Source organism: Macaca thibetana, chromosome 11 (assembly GCF_024542745.1).
Source record: "Macaca thibetana thibetana isolate TM-01 chromosome 11, ASM2454274v1, whole genome shotgun sequence".
Classification (NCBI taxonomy): Eukaryota; Metazoa; Chordata; class Mammalia; order Primates; family Cercopithecidae; genus Macaca; species Macaca thibetana.
The window spans coordinates 125181743-125201977 of record NC_065588.1 but is presented as its reverse complement, the minus strand read 5'-3'; the positions used below and the strand labels follow the sequence as shown (position 1 = coordinate 125201977).

The following is a 20235-nucleotide window of genomic DNA, read 5'->3' as shown; positions in this document are numbered from 1 at the left end:
TGTCAGGCAGCAAGGAAACGGCCCTTCAACCCATCTCCTCGAGGAACTACCTTCTGCCACAACCACATGAAAGAGAGCCCCGACCTCCCGATGACATCTCAGCCTGGCCAGCACTTTAATTTCAGCTTTGTGAGACCCTGGACAGAGAGGCCAGCCACACCAATGCCTAGACTTCCAGCCTCCTGAAGCCTGTGAACTCATCAATGGGCGTTGTTTTAAGCGGCTAAAGTAGTGGTTATTTGTTACACAACAATAGAAAACTAATACAATAATAAGTCATGAATACTTTTTCAACTCATAATCTTACATCTGCTGTATCATTTGAATAACGACATAGCATTCCAATATATGTATGCACTAGAATTGATTTGATCTCTGCCTTGTTGTTGTACGTCTTTGCCATTTCCAATCATTTTATGATTTTATGCAACATCGTAATGAACATTTTATTGGTAACTCTGGGCACACATTCTTTAATTTCTAGAAGTGGAATTGCACATTCAAAGTGTAAGCCAATACGTTTTTGATACAAGTGACGAATTGCCTTCCAGAAAAGCTGCGCCAATTTACTTTCCATTGGTCATTTATGAGCATGCTTATTTCCCAGAACATTGCCAACACGGGCTATTTTTCAGGTCAAGTGACAAACCATGTCTCCTCTTTTTGCATTTTAAAATTATTGGTGTAATTTGTCTTTTTTTTTTTTTTTTCCATGAAAGGCATTTGTATTGTTTTCTGTGAGTGTGTATGCTTGTATTGGTTCACAGTTTTTTAATTTTTAAATTTTTTCTTTTTAATTTGTATGGGTACATAGTAGGTGTACATATTTAAGAGGCACATGAGAGATTCTGATACAGGCGAGCAATGTGTACTTGCATCAGGGTAAATGGGGTCTCCATCACCTTAGGCATTTATCATTTCATTTTGTTATTAACAATCCAATTATACTCTTTTAATTATTTTAAAATGTACAATAAATTGTTGTTTATTGCTGTGCTATCAAATACTAGATGTGTTCATGAGTTATTTTTTTCTTTTTCTTTTTTTTTTTTTTTTTTTGAGATGGGAGTCTCATTCTGTCACCCAGACTGGAGTACAGTGGCTCGATCTTGGCTCACTGCAACTTCAGCCTCCCGGGTTTAAGTGATTCTCCTGCCACAGCCTCCTGAGTAGCCGGGATTACAGGCACGTGCCACCACACCCAGCTAATTTTTGTATTTTTAGTAGAGACGGGGTTTTACCATGTTGGTCAGGCTGGTCTGAAACTCCTGACCTCAGGTGGCCTGCCTGCCTCAGCCTCCCACAGTGCTGGGATTACAGGTGCGAGCCATCGCACCCAGCCAGATCCCTTTATTATCATACACTGAGATTTTTCTTTTTTGCTTTATTTTTTAATTTTTTAATTATTATTTTTCTTTTGAGATGGAGTCTTGCTCTGTTGCCCAGACTGGAGTACAGTTGCACAGTGTTGGCTCACTGCAACCTCTGTCTCCCAGGCTCAAGCAATTCTCCTGCCTCAGCCTCCTAAGTAGCTGGGACTACAGGTGCCTGCCACCCTGCTGTGCTATCAAATACTAGATCGTATTCATTTTATCTAACTATATTTTTGTACCCATTAACCATCTCCATTCCTTCCTTTCCCCCTACTACCCTTCCCAGTCTTTGGTAACCATCTTTCTGTTGTCTATCTCCATGAGTTCAATTGTTTTAATTTTTAGCTCCCACTAATGAGTGAGAACATGCACAATTTATCTTTCTGTGCCTATCTTATTTCACTTAATATAATGTCCTCCAGTTCTATCCATGTTGTTGCAAATGACAAGATATCATTCTTTTTATGGCTGAATAGTATTCCAGTGTGTATATGTACCACACTGTCTTTATACACTCATTTGTTGATGGACAGGTTGATTCCAAATCTTGGCTATTGGGAGCAACGCTGCAATAGATAAGGGAGTGTAAATATCTCTTCGATATACTGATTGTCTTTAATTTGGCTATATATCTAGCAGTGGGATTGCTGGATTATATGATAGCTCTATTTTTAGTTTTTGGGGGAATCTCCAAACTATTCTCCACAGTGGCTGTACTAATGTACATTCCCACCAATGATGTACAAGGGTTTCTTTTCCTCCACATCCTCACCAGCATTTGTTGTTGCTTGTCTTTTGGATAAAAGACATGTTTTTTTTTCAAGAAGGAGTCTCACTCTGTCACCCAGGCTGGATTGCAGTGGTGTGATCTCAGCTTATTGCAACCTCTACCTCCCAGGTTCAAGCGATTCTCCTGCCTCAACCTCCTGAGTAGCTGGGACTACGGATGCACATCACCACGCCCAGCTAATTTTTCTTTTTTTCTTTTTTTTTTTTAGTAGAGACGAGTTTCACCATATTGGCCAGGCTGGTCTCGAACTCCTGATCTTGTGATCTACCCACCTCGGCCTCCCAAAGTGCTGGGATTACAGGCGTGAGCCACTGCGCTGGCCAATATAAAAGCCATTTTAACTAGTGTGAGATGATATCTCATTGTAGTTTTTTGTTTGATAGAGTCTCACTTTGTCACCCAGGCTGGAGTGCAGTGGCACAATCTCAGCTCACTACAACCTCTGTCTCCCAGGTTCAATCGATCCTCCCACCTCAGCCGCCCGAGTAGCTAAAATTGCAGGCGCCTGCCACCGCGGCCAGCTAATTTTTGTATTTTTAGTAGAGACGGGGTTTCACTATATTGGCTAGGCTGGTCTCGAACTCCTGACCTCAAGTGATCTGGCTGCCTCAGTCTCCCAAAGTGCTGGGATTACAGGCATGAGCTACCACACCTGGCCTCATTGTAGTTTTGATTTGCAGTTTTCTGAGGATCAATGATGTTGAGCACCTTTTCATATAGCTGTTTGCCATTTGTGTGCCTCCTCTTGAGAAATGTCTATTCAGATCTTTTGCCCATTTTAAAAATGAGATGATTAGAATTTTTCCTATTGAGTCATTTGCGCTGTTTATATATTCTGGTTAGTAATCTCTTGTCAGATGGGTGGCTTGTAAATATTTTCTCCCATTCTGTCGGTTGTCTCTTCACTTTGATGATTGTTTCCTTTTCTGTGAAGAAGCTTTTTAATTTGATGTGATCCCATGTGTCTATTTTTGCTTTGGTTGCCTTTGCCTGTGGTGGAATTTTACTCAAGAAATTGTTGCCCTGACCAATGTCCTGGAGGGTTTCCCCCACTTTTGGTATTTGTTTTGTTTTGTTTTGAGACAGAGTCTCACTCTGTCCCCTAGGCTGGAGTGCATTGGTGTGACTTTGGCTCACTGCAGTCTCTGCCTCCAGGGTTCAAGAGATTCTCCTGCCTAAGCCTCCAGAGTAGCTGGGATTACAGGCACCTGCCACCACAGCCGACTAATTTTTATATTATTAGTAGAGACGGGGTTTCACCACATTGGCCAGGTCTCGAACTTCTGACCTCAAGTGATTTGCCCACCTCAGCCTCCCAAAGTGCTGGGATTATAGGCATGAGCTACCACGCCCGGCCTCCCCTGTCTTGTGTTGTCTTTTCTTTTTTCTTTTGAGATGGGAGTTTTGCTCTTGTTGCCCAGGCTGGAGTGCAATGGTGTGATCTCGGCTCACCGCAACCTCCGCCTCCCAGGTTCAAGCAATTCTCTTGCCTCAGCTTCCCGAGCAGCTGGGATTACCCGCATGTGCCACCATACCCGGCGAATTTTGTATTCTTAGTAGAGACAGGATTTCTCCATGTTGGTCAGGCTGGTTTTGAACTCCTGACCTTACGTGATGTGCCCGCCTCAGCCTCCCAAACTGCTGGGATTATAGGCGTGAGCCACCATGCCTGGCCCTCCCCAATGTTTTCTTGTCATAGCTTCAGAGTTTTAGGTCTTAGATTTAAGTCTTTTATCCATTTTGATTTGATTTTTGTACATAGCTGGTTGGGACTTTTTCTATTGCAATTGACAGAATGTCACATTTGCTTAACCAAAAAGAGAATTTATGGTCTCGCAATTAAAATGTCTAATTTTGAAGGAAAAACTACTTTTAGCTATGATCAGAACCAAGATCTATAAACAGACCTTTTTTTTTTTTTTTTTTGTCTTTTGCTCTGTTGTCCAGGTTGGAGTGCATTGGCGCCATTTTGGCTCACGGCAACGTTCACCTCCCAGGTTCAAGCAATTCTCCTGCTTCAGCCTTCCAAGTGGTTGAGAATACAGGCAGACATTACAATTAGCCTGGCTAATTTTTGTATTTTAGTAGAGACGGGGTTTCACCATGTTGGCTAGGTTGATCTTGAACTCCTGACTTCAGGTGATCCACCTGCCTTAGCCTCCAAAATGCTGGGATTTAAACTGTCTTTTGAAAACAAGTGTTTCTCTCATCTCTATCTCCTTCTGGGATGCTTAGTTCTCTGGTTTCACAAGATGGCCTCTGGCAACTCCAAGCTTATATCTCCATAATCTCAAACTCAACAGAAAAGAGAACCACTTCTTCCTGCTCATTCCAGAATAAATTCTTGGATTAGCTTTGACCAGCTAGGATCACATGTCCATCTCTGAACCAATTACTTTATTTTTGTTTATTTATTTTTTGAGACAGAATTTCACTCTGTTGCCCAGGCTGGAGTGCAGTGGCATGAACTCGGCTCACTGCAATCTGCCCCCAGCATTCAGGTGATTCTCCTGCCTCAGTCTCTGAGGTAGCTGGGATTACAGGCACGTGCCACCGTGGCTGGATAATTTTTATATTTTTAGTAGAGACGGGGTTTTATCATGTTGGCCAGGCTGGTCTTGAACTCCTGACCTCAGGTGATCTGCCCGCCTCGGCCTCCAAAAGCGCCGGGATTATAAGCGTGAGCCACCGCGCCTGGCCTGAACCAAGTACTTTAGCTCAATAGATAGGATACTGCTGATTGGATAGGTGTAGGTCAGCTGCCCACTCTTGGACTGGAGGGTCAAGCCACCCCACCCACATCACAGGGAGCGTTGATTAGCTAAGGAAAATCAAGGTGCAGTCACCAGAAGGGAGAATGGATGCTGAATAGGACCCCAACAACTGCTGTCCTCTAAAGAGCCTGGCCACTCACTGTGCCAATATTATTTGCTGGGTGTTTATCCTTTCATAATATTCTTTAGAACTCTTTATAAAATAAGAATATTAACTTTTGGGAGGCTGAGGCAGGAGAATCACTTGAACCCGGGAGGTAGAGGTTGCAGTGAGTTGAGATCATGCCACTGCACTCCACCCTGGGTGACAGAGCAAGACTCCATCTCAAAAATAAAATTAAATAAATAAAATAAAATAAAGGCATAGTATGGAAAGATTGTCATTCTGTACATACTTACAATAGGATAAATAGAACTCAGGAATATGGAGATATAAAAAGTTCTGCGAAAGAGAGTTTATAGAATGGGTGGCAAGACTCTGTCTCAAAAAAAAAAAACAACATTCTCTTATGTACCTCAATTTTTTTTCTTAGTTTGTGTGCTCTCAACAGCAATTATTATTTTTTATGCACATAAGTTTTAAATCTTTATGGAGTCAAACTAATTTTTTACTGCATGCCTTCTGCCTTTGGTGTGAGGCTTAGGAAGGCATTTTCTCTTGAAGATTATATATTTGCCAATATTTTCTCCTAGTGCTTTTATAGTTTTAGTTTCTTAATTTTTATATTTAATCCATCTGGAATTTATGTTGGTACAAAATATGAAGCCTATTTTCCCCCATGTTTACTCATTCATCCAACATAATTTGTTTAACAATCCATCCTTGCCCCATGAATTGATGAATTGCTGATCCTTTTTTTTTTGAGACAGAGTCTCGCTCTGTCGCCCAGGTTGGGGTGCAGTGGTGCAATTTCGGCTCACTGCAAGCTCCACCTACCGGGTTCATGTCATTCTCCTGCCTCAGCCTCCCCAGTAGCTGGGACTACAGGCGCCCGCCACCATGCCTGGCTAATTTTTAGTATTTTTAGTAGAGACGGGGTTTCACTGTGTTAGCCAGGATGGTCTCGATCTCCTGGCCTCGTGATCTGCCCGTCTCAGCCTCCCAAAGTGCTGGGATTAGAGGCGTGAGCCACCGCGCCCGCCTCCCTGCCCTTTTCTTTTTTTTTGAGATACAGTCTTGCTCTGTTGCCCAGGCTAGAGTGCAGCGGCATGATCTTGGCTCATTGCAACCTCTGCCTCCCGAGTTCAAGTGATTCTCTCACCTCAGCCTTCTGAATAGCAGCTGGGATTACAGACTTGCGTTACCATACCAGGCTAATTTTTGTAGAGATGGGGTTTCACCATGTTGGCCAAGCTGGTCTCAAATTCCTGACCTCAGGTGATCTGCCTGCCGTGGCCTCCCAAAGTGTTGGGATTATAAGCATGAGCCACCACACCCGATCAGAACCCTTTATTAACATACACTGAGATTTTTCTTTTTTTCTTTTTTTTTTTTTTATTATTTATTTATCTGAGGTGGAGTCTCACTCTGTTGCCCAGGCTGTAGTGCAGTGGCACAATCTCAGCTCACTGCAGCCTCCACAGGTTCAAGCATTTCCCCGGCCGCAGCCTACTTAGTAGCTGGGATTACAAGCGCCTGCCATCATGACCAGCTGAGTTTTGTATTTTCAGTAGAGACAGGATTTTACCATGTTGGCCAGGCTGGTCTGGAACTCCTGACCTCAAGTGATCTGCCCAGCTTGGCCTTCCTGGGATTACAGGCGTGAACCACCACACCAGGCAGGCTTTCACTATTATTATTATTATTTTTGAGACGGAGTTTCACTCTTGTTGCCCAGGCTGGAGTGCAATGATGCAATCTCAGCTTACTGCAACCTCAGCCTCCCAGGTTCAAGAGATTCTCCTGCCTCAGCCTCCGGAGTAGCTGAGATTACAGGTACCCGCCATCATGCCTGGCTAATTTTTTGTATTTTTAGTAGAGACAGGGTTTCACCGTGTTGGCCAGGCTGGTCGTGAACTCCTGACCTCAGGTGATCCACTGGCCTTGGCCTCCCAAAGTGCTGGGATTACAGGCGTGAGACACCACACCTGGCCTCATTATTATTTTTAATTGACATGATAATTGTACATAATTATGGGGCATAAGGTAGGATTTTGAAACACGTACTTTTATGAGATCAACTTTTTTAGCTTCCACATATGAGTGAGAACATATGGTATGTATCTCTCTGTGCCTGGCTGATTTCACCTCATACAATGAGTTCTTTTGTATTAGTGATTCTGTTCTTGTTCTTTGTATTCATTTCCTTCATCTTTCCTGTAAGGCCTAATCTAGAAAACAAATTTACTTATAATATGATTACAGTTTTGGCTAAGATTGCTTACAAGGAATTGTGAAAGTGGTGGTTAAAATAGGACCTTAGGTGTGGTCACACCATCTTGCGCTTCTTGCAATAGAAGGAAGCAGAAGTTCATTTTCTTTCACTTACTCTCTCTTCACCTCCCTGCTTCTATTGGCGAAGCCCAACTTTTGCAAATGTCTTGGGGGTTTTTTAAACACAGGTGGAAAAGTACCCAAGAAACAGACGTTGCTACTCGCAAGGGTCAAATAAAATCAGTGCCTGAAACAAGTCAAATCAAAACCAGCTCCCTGACCGTACATTCTCACATCCTCTGTTAAAACAAATGCCAAGTCATTCTGGGAGCTGAATTAGTTCATGTTAAAAGTAGGTTAGTGTGGCTTTGGTTTAAGCTCAAGGATTTAATACCTGATTCTATTCCGTTGGTTGCCTGTGTTTTTATTGATTTTACTTTTTATACCTTCTGCTTCTATCAAGATTATTTGTAGCCAGAAAGAAGGGTTGCAACAGCGACTCCTTGAAGTAAATAGAATTTATGGCAACTCTCTGTACCCAAGGAGATTCAAAAGATGTATGGCATGGCCTGTGGCTGTACTATGGCTAATGACTTAGGCTGTGGCCTGACGCACGAAGATGAGGAGGCCTATCAAGAGTCCCTCCCGAGGGAACTGGGAAATCGGAGAAGCCGAAGCCCTGGCTGAGAGTGCTGAGGCTGAGTTGAGCTGAGGCTGAGCTGTCATGACTCAGCGGGCAGGTGTTCAACAGTTGTTTGTTGAGTGAATGAGTGATATATGGATGGCACAGAAAGGCTACGATGGCTGCTTGTAACCCAAAGTTTTGAGGAAGCTGAAACTGTAAGGAGAGGCAACTGTCTGGCAGCGAGGCGTGAGAAACTCAACAGAGATGTGAAACAAGAGGCAGAAATGCCATGAAACAGCCAGAGGAGTCAGGCAGTCCCTGAATGTCCTGTCTCTGACGGTTTCTCAACTCACTGCCTCAAATCGTACCCACTTGAGCGCCACACTGGGTGAGGCTCAGGAGACAAGGTGGTACCAGAGAAGGGAGAACCCTGTGTTTCCAAGTCTAGTCCACACCACGGGCACCTTTGCAAAGAGTGTCCTTGCCCCTTTTCCAGAGGGCCCTTGAGGTGAAGAGCCAATAGACAAAAATGCTATTTTGGAAGACACGGTTACCTATCCCTTAGATGCTGACTGAATGGGTCAGGTCATTTATTAATCTTAGCTGCAAAGGAGAGACTCACAGGATCACGTTTTGGGGCAGGACTATATTGCAAGCATATCCAATAAAGTGGGAGGAATCATCTTACATCAATTCTTTAGCTATCCCATCACTGGGGCTCAGTACAGGGGCTGCGAACCCAAGCACTGCAGGAGCCAGGCAGAAAACTCATGGGTCAGGCATGAGAAAAAAATCAGGCTGCCCTGATAGAATTTTGATAGAACTATGATAGGTGGTTTGGGGCCACAAGTAATACAAAGAACAGAAAACCCAACACGGTGGCTTAAACAATGTTAAGACTTATTATCTCACTTCTCCCTGAGTCTCCTGTGCCATCCCCCAAGTCAGTCTCATCCTAAGCTGGTTCGTCTCATGGTTGTCAATAGCCATCAGGAGCTATTAGAGCTTCAGGCTTCCTAACTCATGTCCAGTTTGGGAGCATGTGTCTCACCCACAGTCAGCAGATAAGTGGCCTTGCCTCTAGTCTGACTGGGTCAACTTACTCCATTTGTCCACTCCTGGGTCAGTAACCACAGGCACCAGGGAAATTTCGTGTCCTGAAAGGTTAGAGTCTGCGTTCCTGAACTAGTCACCATGAAGAGGCATGAGACTAGTACTGGTGTGGGCTAGTTTCATTTGGGAACAAGGATGAAGTCAGGTTCTCCTGAGCTACACGGGAAGCTGGTGGGGGCAGGGGTGGGTTGAGGAAGACAAATACCTGAAAAGAATCAGGATTGTTTGGAAAAAGAAAGAGTATGGATGTCGGCTAATTAGTCAATCATATCCATTACATTTTAGTATGGAATGGTGTTGCTGGCCGGGCGTGGTAGCTCACACCTGTAATCCCAGCAGTTTGTGAGGCCAAGGCAGGCGGATCACCTGAGGTCAGGAGTTTAACAACAGCCTGGCCAACACAGTAAAACCCCATCTCTATAAAAAATACAAAAATTAGCCTGGTATGATGGCAGGTTCCTGTAATCCCAGCTACTCACGAGGCTGAGGTGGGAGAATCACTTGAACCTGGGAGGCAGATGTTTTGGTGAGCCAAGATAGCGCTATCGCACTTCAGGGGGCATAGTGAGAAACAGAGCAAGACTCTATCTCAAAATAAATAAATAATAAATTTATTTATTTATATATAAATATAAATATATATATAAATATATATAATTTATATATTTATAAATAAATTTATATATAAATAAATAAATAAAGGATGGAGTTGCTGATAGAAGTTACTGCAATGATGGTGTGAACTAAACTATGCCGTCCAATATGGTAGCCACTAGTCACAAACCACTTGAAATATGGCTAGTGTAAGTGAGGAACAGAAGTTTTCATTTTATTTAATTTTAACTAGTTTCAATAGCCACACATAGCTAGTGGCTCCTGCACTGGACTATGCAGATATGGAGAATGTTCTCTATGATATGAAAAATATGACAATAGTGAGTGGGGAGGGTTTAGGAAAGCCAGAAAGTGTCTGTCATCTAAAGACAGTGGCTGCTGCTGAGTGTCAGCAGATTGCGGCTATGGGGGAAGCAAATGTGTTTCCATTACCTGTTGCTACATAATAAACTGCCCCAGAATTTAGTGGCTTAAAAGAAGAATTTAGTGGCTTAAAAGAACAACCATGTTATTTGTTTACAATTCTGCTATCTGGGCTGAGGCTCACCGCTGGGTGGTTCTTCTGCTGGTCTTCGTGTGGCTGCATTCAGTAGGCAGGTCATCTGGGATGCTGAGAATCCCCTCTCCATATAGTTGCAGACTCCTCCTCAACCTATGATGGAAGGTAGGTGGACTTCTAATATGATGGCTCAGGACACCCCAGTCATGAAAGTGGAAGGTGTCAGACTTTAAGCCTGTGCCCAGGCCAGGCCCAGAGACACTTTTGATGTATTCCCTTGGTCAAAACAGGTCACAGGCCAGGCCTTGTGGCGTGATCTGTGAGGAATACACAAAGGCTTGAATACTACGGGGCGTGGTTCAAAGTGGTGGGATCATACTAATGTAACAGGTAATCACAAGTCCAGCATTGCCAGAGCTCACATTTTCCCCAAATAGCAAGGCATCCAAATTTATACGTGAAACCTTTCAAATTGTAACTGTTAGTTCACTTTCTTTTGGTACCAGCTTTATTGAGACATATTCGCATACCATATAATTCACATATATAAAGTGTAGAATTCAGTGGTTTTTAGTACATTCACAGAGATGTGCACCAATCTTCCCCTCCCCTCCCCCAGTACCGGGAAACTGTACTAATCTGCATTGTCTGTATGGATTTGCCTATTGCCTATTTTGGCCACTGCCTATAAATGTGATCTTGCAATATGTGGTCTTGGCTTTTTTTTTTTTTTAACTTAGCTTCAGTCTTCTCAAGCGAGGTAATGCAATTGGATTAGTTACTATCACCCAAAAATGGCAGAGCATATTCAGCACTGTTTGGACACTGGGTTTACTATCGCCCAAAAATGGCAGAGTGTATTCAGCACTGTTTGGACCTTCAGTCTTCTCAAATGAAGTAATGCAATTGGATTAGTTTCTACTATCACCCAAAAACGGCAGAGCGCACTCAGCACTGTTTGGACACTGGGTTCACTATCGCCCAAAAATGGCGGAGCACGCTCAGCACTGTTTGGATACTGGGTTATCACGTGATTCAAGGCATTTACTTTGCTTTCATTCCATATTTAATGTTACTTTTACATTAAATGTTTACTAGACTTTGCCTGAGCATCAGACTTACCAGTCTTAGAGCAAATACTCAAAGATTCTGTCTCATCTGCCAACCGCAAAGTGGAAGCAGCACTGGACTCATAATTAGACATAAGCCTTTCACTGACATCTGAGTTCTGTTGCTTTCTCTATTTTTTGAGACAGTTTCGCTCTATCACCCAGGCTGGAGTGCAATGGCGTGATCTCGGCACACTGGGACCTCCACCTCCTAGGCTCAAGCGATTCTCCTGCCTGAACCTCTTGAGTAGCTGGGATTACAGGTGCGCACCACTACCACCCGGCTAATTTTTATAATTTTAGTAGAGATGGGGTCTCATCATGTTGGCCCGGCTGGTCTTTAACTCCTGATCTCAAGTGATCTGCCTGCCTCGGACTCCCAAAGTGCTGAGATTATAGGCACAAGCCACCGTGCCACTGCACTCCAGCCTGGGTGACAAGAGCGAAACTCTATCTCAAAAAGAAAAAAAAATGGCATATATGTGTGTGTGTCTACATGTACACGTTCAAGGACATATATTAGCATCGAATAATAAGTTAGGATACTAATATATGCTCTTGAACATGTATAGACACACATATATACACACATATATACACACACATATACATACATGTACATATGTACTTACACACAGATATATATATGTATGCACACATGCATATATGAAAACATAAGGTGACTTGCATCATTTACATTCAACAAATGGTCAGTCATTCACTCATCCAGTTAATTCTACACCTATTTATCAGTTGCAAGTGCTGTGCTAGCCTCTAGAACTACGATAGTAGCTGAAACAAAGATCCCAGCCATCCCAGCTTTAAAGACAGGCATTAAATAGTTGCACAAAACAAGTATAAATTATAACAGGTTCTGTGGGAAAAAAGTATAGGGAGTTCCAAGGCCCTAAAACAGGGGGAGCTAACCTAGTGTGGGAGGGTTAGGAAAGTGATATTTGAGCTGACAACTGGAAATGACAAGCATCAACAGATAGGTGGCAAAGGTCCAATTCGGGCATTCAATTATTCTCTCATTAGACACTCATTAAATATATATTGCCTGCAGTGTGGCAGCACTGTGCTGACCATCAGTCTGTGGAACATTTTTAAAAATAGAATGCATGCAACTTCAAGACTTACTGGCAGGATTACTTCTCCAGATGACCTACTGGCAAGCCAACTTCCCAGGTACTGGCTCCATCCTCGTCTTAGCTGGAGGGAAGGATGATGGAAGAGGAGGTGGTCTTACACTCATTGAATCATTGCAGCAGCTGTAGATCCCGACTCCTTCCTTCCTCCCTCCCTCCCTCCCTCCCTGCCTCTCTCTCTCTCTCTCTCTCTCTCTCTCTCTTTCTTTCTTTCTTTCTTATTTTCATTATTTTTTTTTGAGACAGGGTCTCACTCTGTCACCCAGGCTGGAGTGCAGTGATGCCATCACTGCTCAATGCAGCCTCTACCTCCCGGGCTCGAGTGATCCTCTTGCCTCAGCCTCCCAAAGTGCTGAGATTATAGGCATGAGCCATCATCCCAGACCAGGGTCTCAATTTCTTAAGACATGCTGAGGGCCATTTTTGGGCGGCCCTCTTTCACTCCACTATGTGCCAGGCGCTGTCCCAGAGGCAGGGGGCATAGTGAGGAACAAAACACAAGAGAACCCTGCCATCAGGAAGCTTACGCCTATGAACACATGCAGGCTGGGAAGATAAACGAATAAATTTAAAAATGTGGCTGGGCGCGGTGGCTCACGCTTTTAATCCCAGCGCTTTGGGAGGCCGAGGCGGGCAGATCACGAGGTCAAGAGATCGAGACCACGGTGAAACCCCGTCTCTACTAAAAATGCAAAAAATTGGCTGGGCGTGGTGACGGGCGCCCGTAGTCCCAGCTACTTGGGAGGCTGAGGCAGGAGAATGGCGTGAATCCGGGAGGCAGAGCTTGCAGTAAACCGAGATGGTGCCACTGCACTCCAGCCTGGGCAACAGAGTGAGACTCCGTCTCAAAAAAAAAAAAAAAAAAAGTAACAGGTAATAAGGAGAAAGGGTAACATGACGGAATGAAGGGGATACTTGGGCCTCGGATGGGCTGGTGAAAAAAAAAGTTTCTCTGGTCAACACTTGGTGGAAGGCTGAAGGATGAGAAGCCAGCCATGCAACCATAGATGGTTTACGGGAAGTCTCTAGGAAAGCCTGAAACGGGCTGGAAGCTTGACTTGTTCTAAGCCTGTGATCCTCAATGTGGCGTTTGCCCCCAAGGGTCCTTCGGCAAAGTCTAGAAGACATTTTCGGTTGTTAACCTGAGGTGACAGGGGGTGGAACTGGCCCCTAGTGGATAGCAGAGGCCAAAGCCGCTGCTGAACATCGTGCAACGCACAGAAAAGTCCTGTGGCTCAAAACGCCCACGATGCACGGGTTGAGAAACCGGGCCCTCTCCCGGACTGAAGCCCAGGGCAGGGAGCACGGGGCGGCCTGAGCAAACCCGCCTGGAGGGCAGCCGCCGTCTCAGTGTGAGTTTTGGCTGCCTACTGGGCCCTACTGAAGCCCGAAGAGGGGCTCGGCTTCTTTGTTTAAACTCCCTCAGTGTGACTGCGTGCAGTGGCTCACGCATGTAATTCCAACACTCTGGGAGGCTGAGACGGGAGGATCGGTTGATGCCAGGAGTTCGAGACCAACCTGAGCAACACAGCGAGACCCCATTTCAAAAAACTGTTTAAAAATTAGCCAGAGGCGGTGGCGAGCGCCTGTGGTCCCAGCTACTCGGGAGGCTGAGGTGGAAGGGCCGCTTCAGCCTGGGCAGCTGAGGCTGCAGTGAGACATGACCGCATGACTGCACTCCAGTCTGGGCGAGAGAGGGAAACCCTGCCTCAAAAAAGCAAAAAGAGGCTCTCATCGGCCAAGCTCCGGAATCTCCAGCTCCCCAAAACAGTCGCTGACCCACAGCACCGCCCACCTCCTCGCCTAGTTTCCGGGGAGGAGCCGGACGTTCCGGCGAGTGGGGCGTTGAGCGGCGGCGAGCCCGCCCAATAGGGACGTCCCGGGCCCGGCGATCTCGCGAGAAGGACGGCGTCACTGGGTTCTGGGACAGGCGACCCGGCGGCCCGGCGAGGCAGTTGGCGGCGTCGCATGGAGGGCTCGGGGGGCGGTGCGGGCGAGCGGGCGCCGCTGCTGGGCGCGCGGCGGGCGGCGGCGGCCGCGGCGGCGGCTGGGGCGTTCGCGGGCCGCCGCGCGGCGTGCGGGGCAGTGCTGCTGACGGAGTTGCTGGAGCGCGCCGCTTTCTACGGCATCACGTCCAACCTGGTGCTGTTCCTGAACGGGGCGCCGTTCTGCTGGGAGGGCGCGCAGGCCAGCGAGGCGCTGCTGCTCTTCATGGGCCTCACCTACCTAGGCTCGCCGTTCGGAGGCTGGCTGGCCGACGCGCGGCTGGGCCGGGCGCGCGCCATCCTGCTGAGCCTGGCGCTCTACCTGCTGGGCATGCTGGCCTTCCCGCTGCTGGCCGCGCCCGCCACCGGAACCGCGCTGTGCGGTTCCGCGCGCGCGCTCAACTGTTCGGCGCCGGGTCCCGACGCCGCCGGCCGCTGCTGCGCACCGGCCACCTTCGCGGGGCTGGTGCTGGTGGGCCTGGGCGTGGCCACCGTCAAGGCCAACATCACGCCCTTCGGTGCCGACCAGGTGAGCCGCGCCCCCGCGCTGCTTCTGTCCCTGTCCAGCCCCTGCCCAGCCCCAACCTCTTCTCCAGCCCTAGCCCCAGCCCCAGTCCCTGCCTCTGATCGCAGAGGGAGCCCCTTGCCCCGGGGGCTTCTGTCTAGTGCAGAGGAAGCCCGCCAGCAGGTGGGCCAAGACTGGAGGGACCGGTGTGATAGGTGCTGGAAGGGGTTTGCCTGGGGCGGGGTGAGGTCTGTATACACACAGTGATGGCCACAGTGGCTTTAAAGAAAAGAGAGGCCGGGCGCGGTGGCTCACGCCTGTAATCCCAGCACTTTGGGAGACCGAGGCAGGTGGATCACCTGAGATCAAGAGTTCGAGACCAGCCTGACCAGGCTGGCTAAAAATACAAAAATTAGCTGGGCGTGGTGGCGGGCGCCTGTTATCCCAGCTAGTCGGGAGGCTGAGGCAGAAGAATCGCTTGCACCCGGCAGACAGTGCAAGCCGAGATCGCGCCACTGCACTCCAGTCTGGGCGACAGAGCAAGACTGTCGCCAAATAAAAAAGTAAAACTAAAAATTATTAAATGAAAGGAACCCTCTCTGTGTTCAGGCCGTGTAAGTTGAGACCAGAAGGCTGGGAAAAAGCAGTTGTTGAGGAGCTTTCCAGACATGGGGATTCGCAGGGGCAGGGCCCCGGCCCGGGAAACTGAGGGAAGAGAAGCCACTATTGTTGCCTTAGCTTCCTTTACAACGAAGTGGGAAAACACTCATATTGCGTCTTTGTGGCTTTAAAGGAGTTTTGGGCTAGGTTGGATAGGAAAGCTCAGATGAAAATGAGTTTGAATCAAGTTAGCATCAAGCTGCTCCCCTGCCGCTGTAACTGCCAAGAAGTGAGGGAGGAACCACTGCAGCTCTTCAGGAGGGCAAAGGAAATGGCCACCAAGTATTATATGCAGAATAGGCAGCCTTTAAGAGCAATAGCAAACTCAGATCATTTCAGAAAATATTTAAAAAGTGGGAAGTGAGGTGGAAGGCTGGGGCCAGATCGCATGAGGAGTGTTAAAGCGTTCGGGATACAGTGGGAGCTTTACTGGCTTCCGGCAGGTAGTGATACTATTTATGTCATGTGCAGAGCAGGCACTACAGCTGGGGTCGCAGGTCAGGTCTACTTCTTCTTTTCTGAGGACTCACAAGCTAAGAATGGTTCTGAATTTTTTTTTTTTTTTTTTTTAATGTTGAGACGGAGTCTCGCTCTTGCCACGTTGGAGTGCCGTGGTAGGATCTCAGCTCACTGCAACCTCCGCCTCCTGGGTTCAAGCGATTCTCCTGCCTCAGCCTCCTGAGTAGCTGAGACTATACGTGCACACCACCATGCCCAGCTAATTTTTGTATTTCTAGTAGAGATGGGGCTTTCACCATGTTGGCCAGAATGGTCTTGATCTCTTGACCTCGTGATCCGCCTGCCTCGGCCTCCCAAAGTGCTGGGATTACAGGCATGAGCCCCGGCACCCAGCCGGTTCTTACATTTTTAAGTGGTCGGAAACAGGATAATTTGTGAGGAGTGAAAATTTTATGAAAATCAGATTTCAGTCTCCATAGTTATTGGAACACAGCCCCACCTGTTTCTGCGACACAGCCACTATGCTGGGACTGCTTTAACTAAGCAGTGGCAGAGTTGAGTAACTGTGATGGAATGTCTCATAAAACTCAACGTGTGAACTGCCTGCCCCTTCACAGAAGTGTGTGGATGCTTGTTGTAGAGAATGGGTTGTGTAGGAAGTGGTGACATTGGGGGTATGAGGTGGGAGTCTCTCCTAACTAGAGTAGGGGCAGTGGATGTGGGTGAAGTGGGTGGGTGGAGTTCAGCTGTGGAAGTAGAACGGGTAGGAAGTACTGGCAGGTTGTCTAGTCCCTGTTTGTGTTGCTATATAGGAATACCTGAGGCTCGGTCATCTATAATGAAAAGAGGTTTATTTGGTTTAGGGTTCTGCAGGCTGTATAAGAAGCAGGACACCAGCATCTGCTCTGGTGAGGGCCTTGTGAACGGGAGCCAGCTGTGTAGAGATTACATGCACTAGAGGAAGTGAGAGAGGGGAGGGAGGTGCTAGGCTTGTAAATAACCTCTGTCATAGGAAAGTTCACTCCTAAGTGCGACAGCCCTGAGCTTTTCTTCAGGGATCCATCCCCATGACCCAAACAGTAGGCCCCACCAGCAGCACTGGGGATCACATTTCTTCTTGAGATTTGGAGGGTCAGACATTGAAACCATGGCATGTGAGCAGTAGGGAAGGCGACTCTTAGGCTTTTGCCTAAGTATCTGTGAGTGCCTGTTTTTTAGGAACATTTACTGAGAGCTTACTGTGCACCAGGCACAGTGCTTGCTAAGTACAGTATTTGGTGAGTCCACATGACGTGTATGCTACGTGTCTACAAGACTGCTTGGTTAGTCTACCTGACACGTACGGTGCCCATTTTACTGATGAGGAAACTGAGGCTTGAGAGGCTTAATCATTGGCCCAAAGTTACACAGCTTGTATGTGACTGAGCCAGGATTCAAAAGCCTGTCCTTTGAATGTGAGCTTTCACTCTGCCTGTGTAAGGCTATCCATTAGTCAGGAGACACCTTAGAATGATGTTAGAAATGATAGTCTTCTAATGTACTGAATTGTAACTGGGTTTTTTGTACAGTGGCTTATGCTTTACATACGTGACCAAATCTGAACCTTACAGGAGTCTTAGATCCATTTTATTGATGAGGAAACAGGCACAAAAACAGATCACTTTCTTCCTGCCTATAGGTAGTGAGTGGTCAAGCTGGACTTCCATTTTTTAACTACTGCACTAAGATGGGCCCAGTGCGCATGCGTTCCGTAATGGTTCTTCAGGGCTGGATCTCAAGACCCAGGCTCTTGGCCTTGGGGTGCCATTGGCTCATGAAGGAACGGGGCTGGTAGCACAGTCAGGCTGTATCTTTTAAAGACTTGGCCATGCCACACAAGTGTACCTGAAAGCTTCTATTTTGCCTCTTACTTGTGCTTTTCCCACATGATCTTACTTAAGCCTCGCAACAGTTGATGGTGTATGTGCTGCAGTTACACCTGTTTTTTAAATATATATATGTATATATTTTACTTTAAAGAATGACGTTGTACTTCCTGGAATAACTAATTATTACCAGAGGAAGGAATTCATATCTATGCCTTACAAGAACTTTCACTTTATTTATTTCTTTTTTGAAATGGAGTTTTGCTCTTGTTGCCTAGGCTGGAGTGCAATGGTACAATCTCGGCTCACCACAACCTCTGCCTCCGGGTTCAAGTGATTCTCCTGCCTCAGCCTCTCAAGTAGCTGGGATTACAGGCGTGCACCACCACGCCCGGCTGATTTTGTATTTTTAGAACAGATGGGATTTCTCCATGTTGGTCAGGCTGGTCTCAAACTCCCGACCTCAGGTGATCCGTGTACCTCGGCCTCCCAAAGTGCTGGGATCACAGGCGTAAGCCACCGCCCCCAGCCAGTCATGCCTGTTATACAGGGAACAGAGGCCTAAAGGGTTGGCTGCCAAGGCTGCGCAGCAAGTGCCTATGGGAGCTGGTTTGGGGCCCTGGCAGCCTGACTTAAAAGCTGGTGCTCTCCTGGAGATAATAGGCGAGTAATTGTTACTTCTTAAAATGAGGAGGAGATGGTGCTCAGTTATCTCAAATGAATCTGACAGAATATGCGCCCTTTCGTCCACAATTAAATGTGGATGTTGAAAGGAGATGTGCCTTCTTCCACAAGATAGCTGGCCTAATCTCTTCCGATGTAACACTGTCATGGGTAAAGGGGACCTTGTGGATGAAAGGCTACTCGGGAGACCTGGCCGCCCCCTGCAACGCATGCTAAGTGATTGGATCCCAGCTGCTTTCATGGCCATTCTTCTTGGATGCTTGGGATCGTTTGCAGATCACCTATTAGCTAATAACGGACCAATGTTGCCTTTCTTAGGTGTGGTAATCTCACTGCCGTTAAAAGAATGTCCTTATTTCCAGGAGATTCATGATGAAATTTTGGGGATGAAATAGGTTGCTGGAGCTTATCTGTAAATAGATCACCCAGAAGTATTTTTTTTAAGTCTCATTCTGTTGTCCAGGCTGGGGTGCAGTGGTGTGATCTCAGCTCACTGCGAACTCTGCCTCCCGGGTTCAAGCTATTCTCGTGCCTCAGCCTCCTGAGTAGCTGGGACTACAGGTGTGAGCCACCACGCCTGTCTAATTTTTGTATTTTTAGTAGAGACGGGGGTTTCGCCATGTTGGCCAGGTTGATCTCGAACTCCTGACTTCAGGTGATCCACCCGCCTTGGCCTCCCAAAGTTCTAGGATGACAGGCATGAGCCACCACACTCGGCCAGTATTTTTTATGTATACAGAAAAGAGTGCTGAGGTTCCAAGTGAAAGGTAGGGAAGTGTGCATTTTGCGATTCAACTTTTCTATACATTTGGACTTTTTTTAAATGAAAATATGAGAAAATGTTCAGTGATGAATGTATAAACTTAAGGTAGTATATCCATACAATGGAGTATTTTTAAGCCATTAAAAAAGAAACAAAGTACTGATGGGCCTCGTAAACATTGCGCTGAGTGAAGGAAGCCAGACACACAAGGCTCCAGTTGTGTGATTCCATTGATGTGGAATGCCCAGAAGAGGCGAGTCCACAGAGACTGGAAGTAGATTAAGGGTTGCCGGGGGCCAGGAGAGGGGCGTGGGAGTGACTTAAAGGGAACAGGAGTTCCTGTTGGTGTGATGAGAATGTGGACTTGGGTGGCAGTGATGAATGTACATCTCTGAATATACTAAACACTACTGAATTGTACACTTTTACAGGGTGAATTTTTTTGGTATGTGAATCATAGTGAAAAAACATTTGAGGGGAAAAGTGCCCTTATGCCAGGGTGCTTCCCTGTGACCAGGTGGCAGGTCCCCGTCCTGGTGCCGCTGCTTCATGGCAGGAGGCCTGGCTGGGGACCCTGAGGTGTGCAGGCCTGAAGCACACTCTGCTGTGCCCCAGGCGAGGGTTAAATTGTCCTGGTTTGGTCCTTCTCATGGAGAGGAAACCTATTTGTACTTTTAAGGTGCTTTTTATGGTTCTTTGTCACTTGCCTCTTCATCTCCCAGGTAGAGACTCTGGGAAACCTTCTGATAGGAGAGACCATGGGGTGAGGCTGCGTGGCTTTGAGAAGGAGGCCTCGCTGGTGTCTTTAGAGGGTATGTGAGCCGTGGGTCCAAGGGACATGTGTGTTCATGTAAATCATGTCAACCCCGAATCTTCCCCCAGTGCCGCACCTTT

At 46.7% G+C, this 20235-nt stretch overlaps 2 protein-coding genes across 3 annotated transcripts in view; one reads left to right on the top strand and one right to left on the bottom strand.

The window, feature by feature from the left end:
* GLT1D1 (glycosyltransferase 1 domain containing 1) overlaps positions 1-20235 on the bottom strand; it is a 582479-nt gene that overhangs the window by 136731 nt on the left and 425513 nt on the right. The window contains exons 1-2 of one of the 2 annotated variants that reach the window (XM_050748583.1): positions 14647-14787; positions 12413-12484 (exon numbers count right to left, since the gene is read on the bottom strand). The exons of the other annotated variant lie outside the window; for it this stretch is intronic. The gene's annotated coding sequence lies outside the window, so the exon portion shown is untranslated. Of the gene's footprint in view, positions 1-12412; positions 12485-14646; positions 14788-20235 lie in introns of those variants that run through there. 2 annotated transcript variants of the gene reach the window in all.
* SLC15A4 (solute carrier family 15 member 4) overlaps positions 14342-20235 on the top strand; it is a 33088-nt gene continuing 27194 nt past the window's right edge. Inside the window, exon 1 of the mRNA XM_050748581.1 lies at positions 14342-14934. Within this exon, the coding sequence (XP_050604538.1) occupies positions 14389-14934 (546 nt within the window). The 5' untranslated portion in view covers positions 14342-14388. The remainder of the gene's footprint in view (positions 14935-20235) is intronic.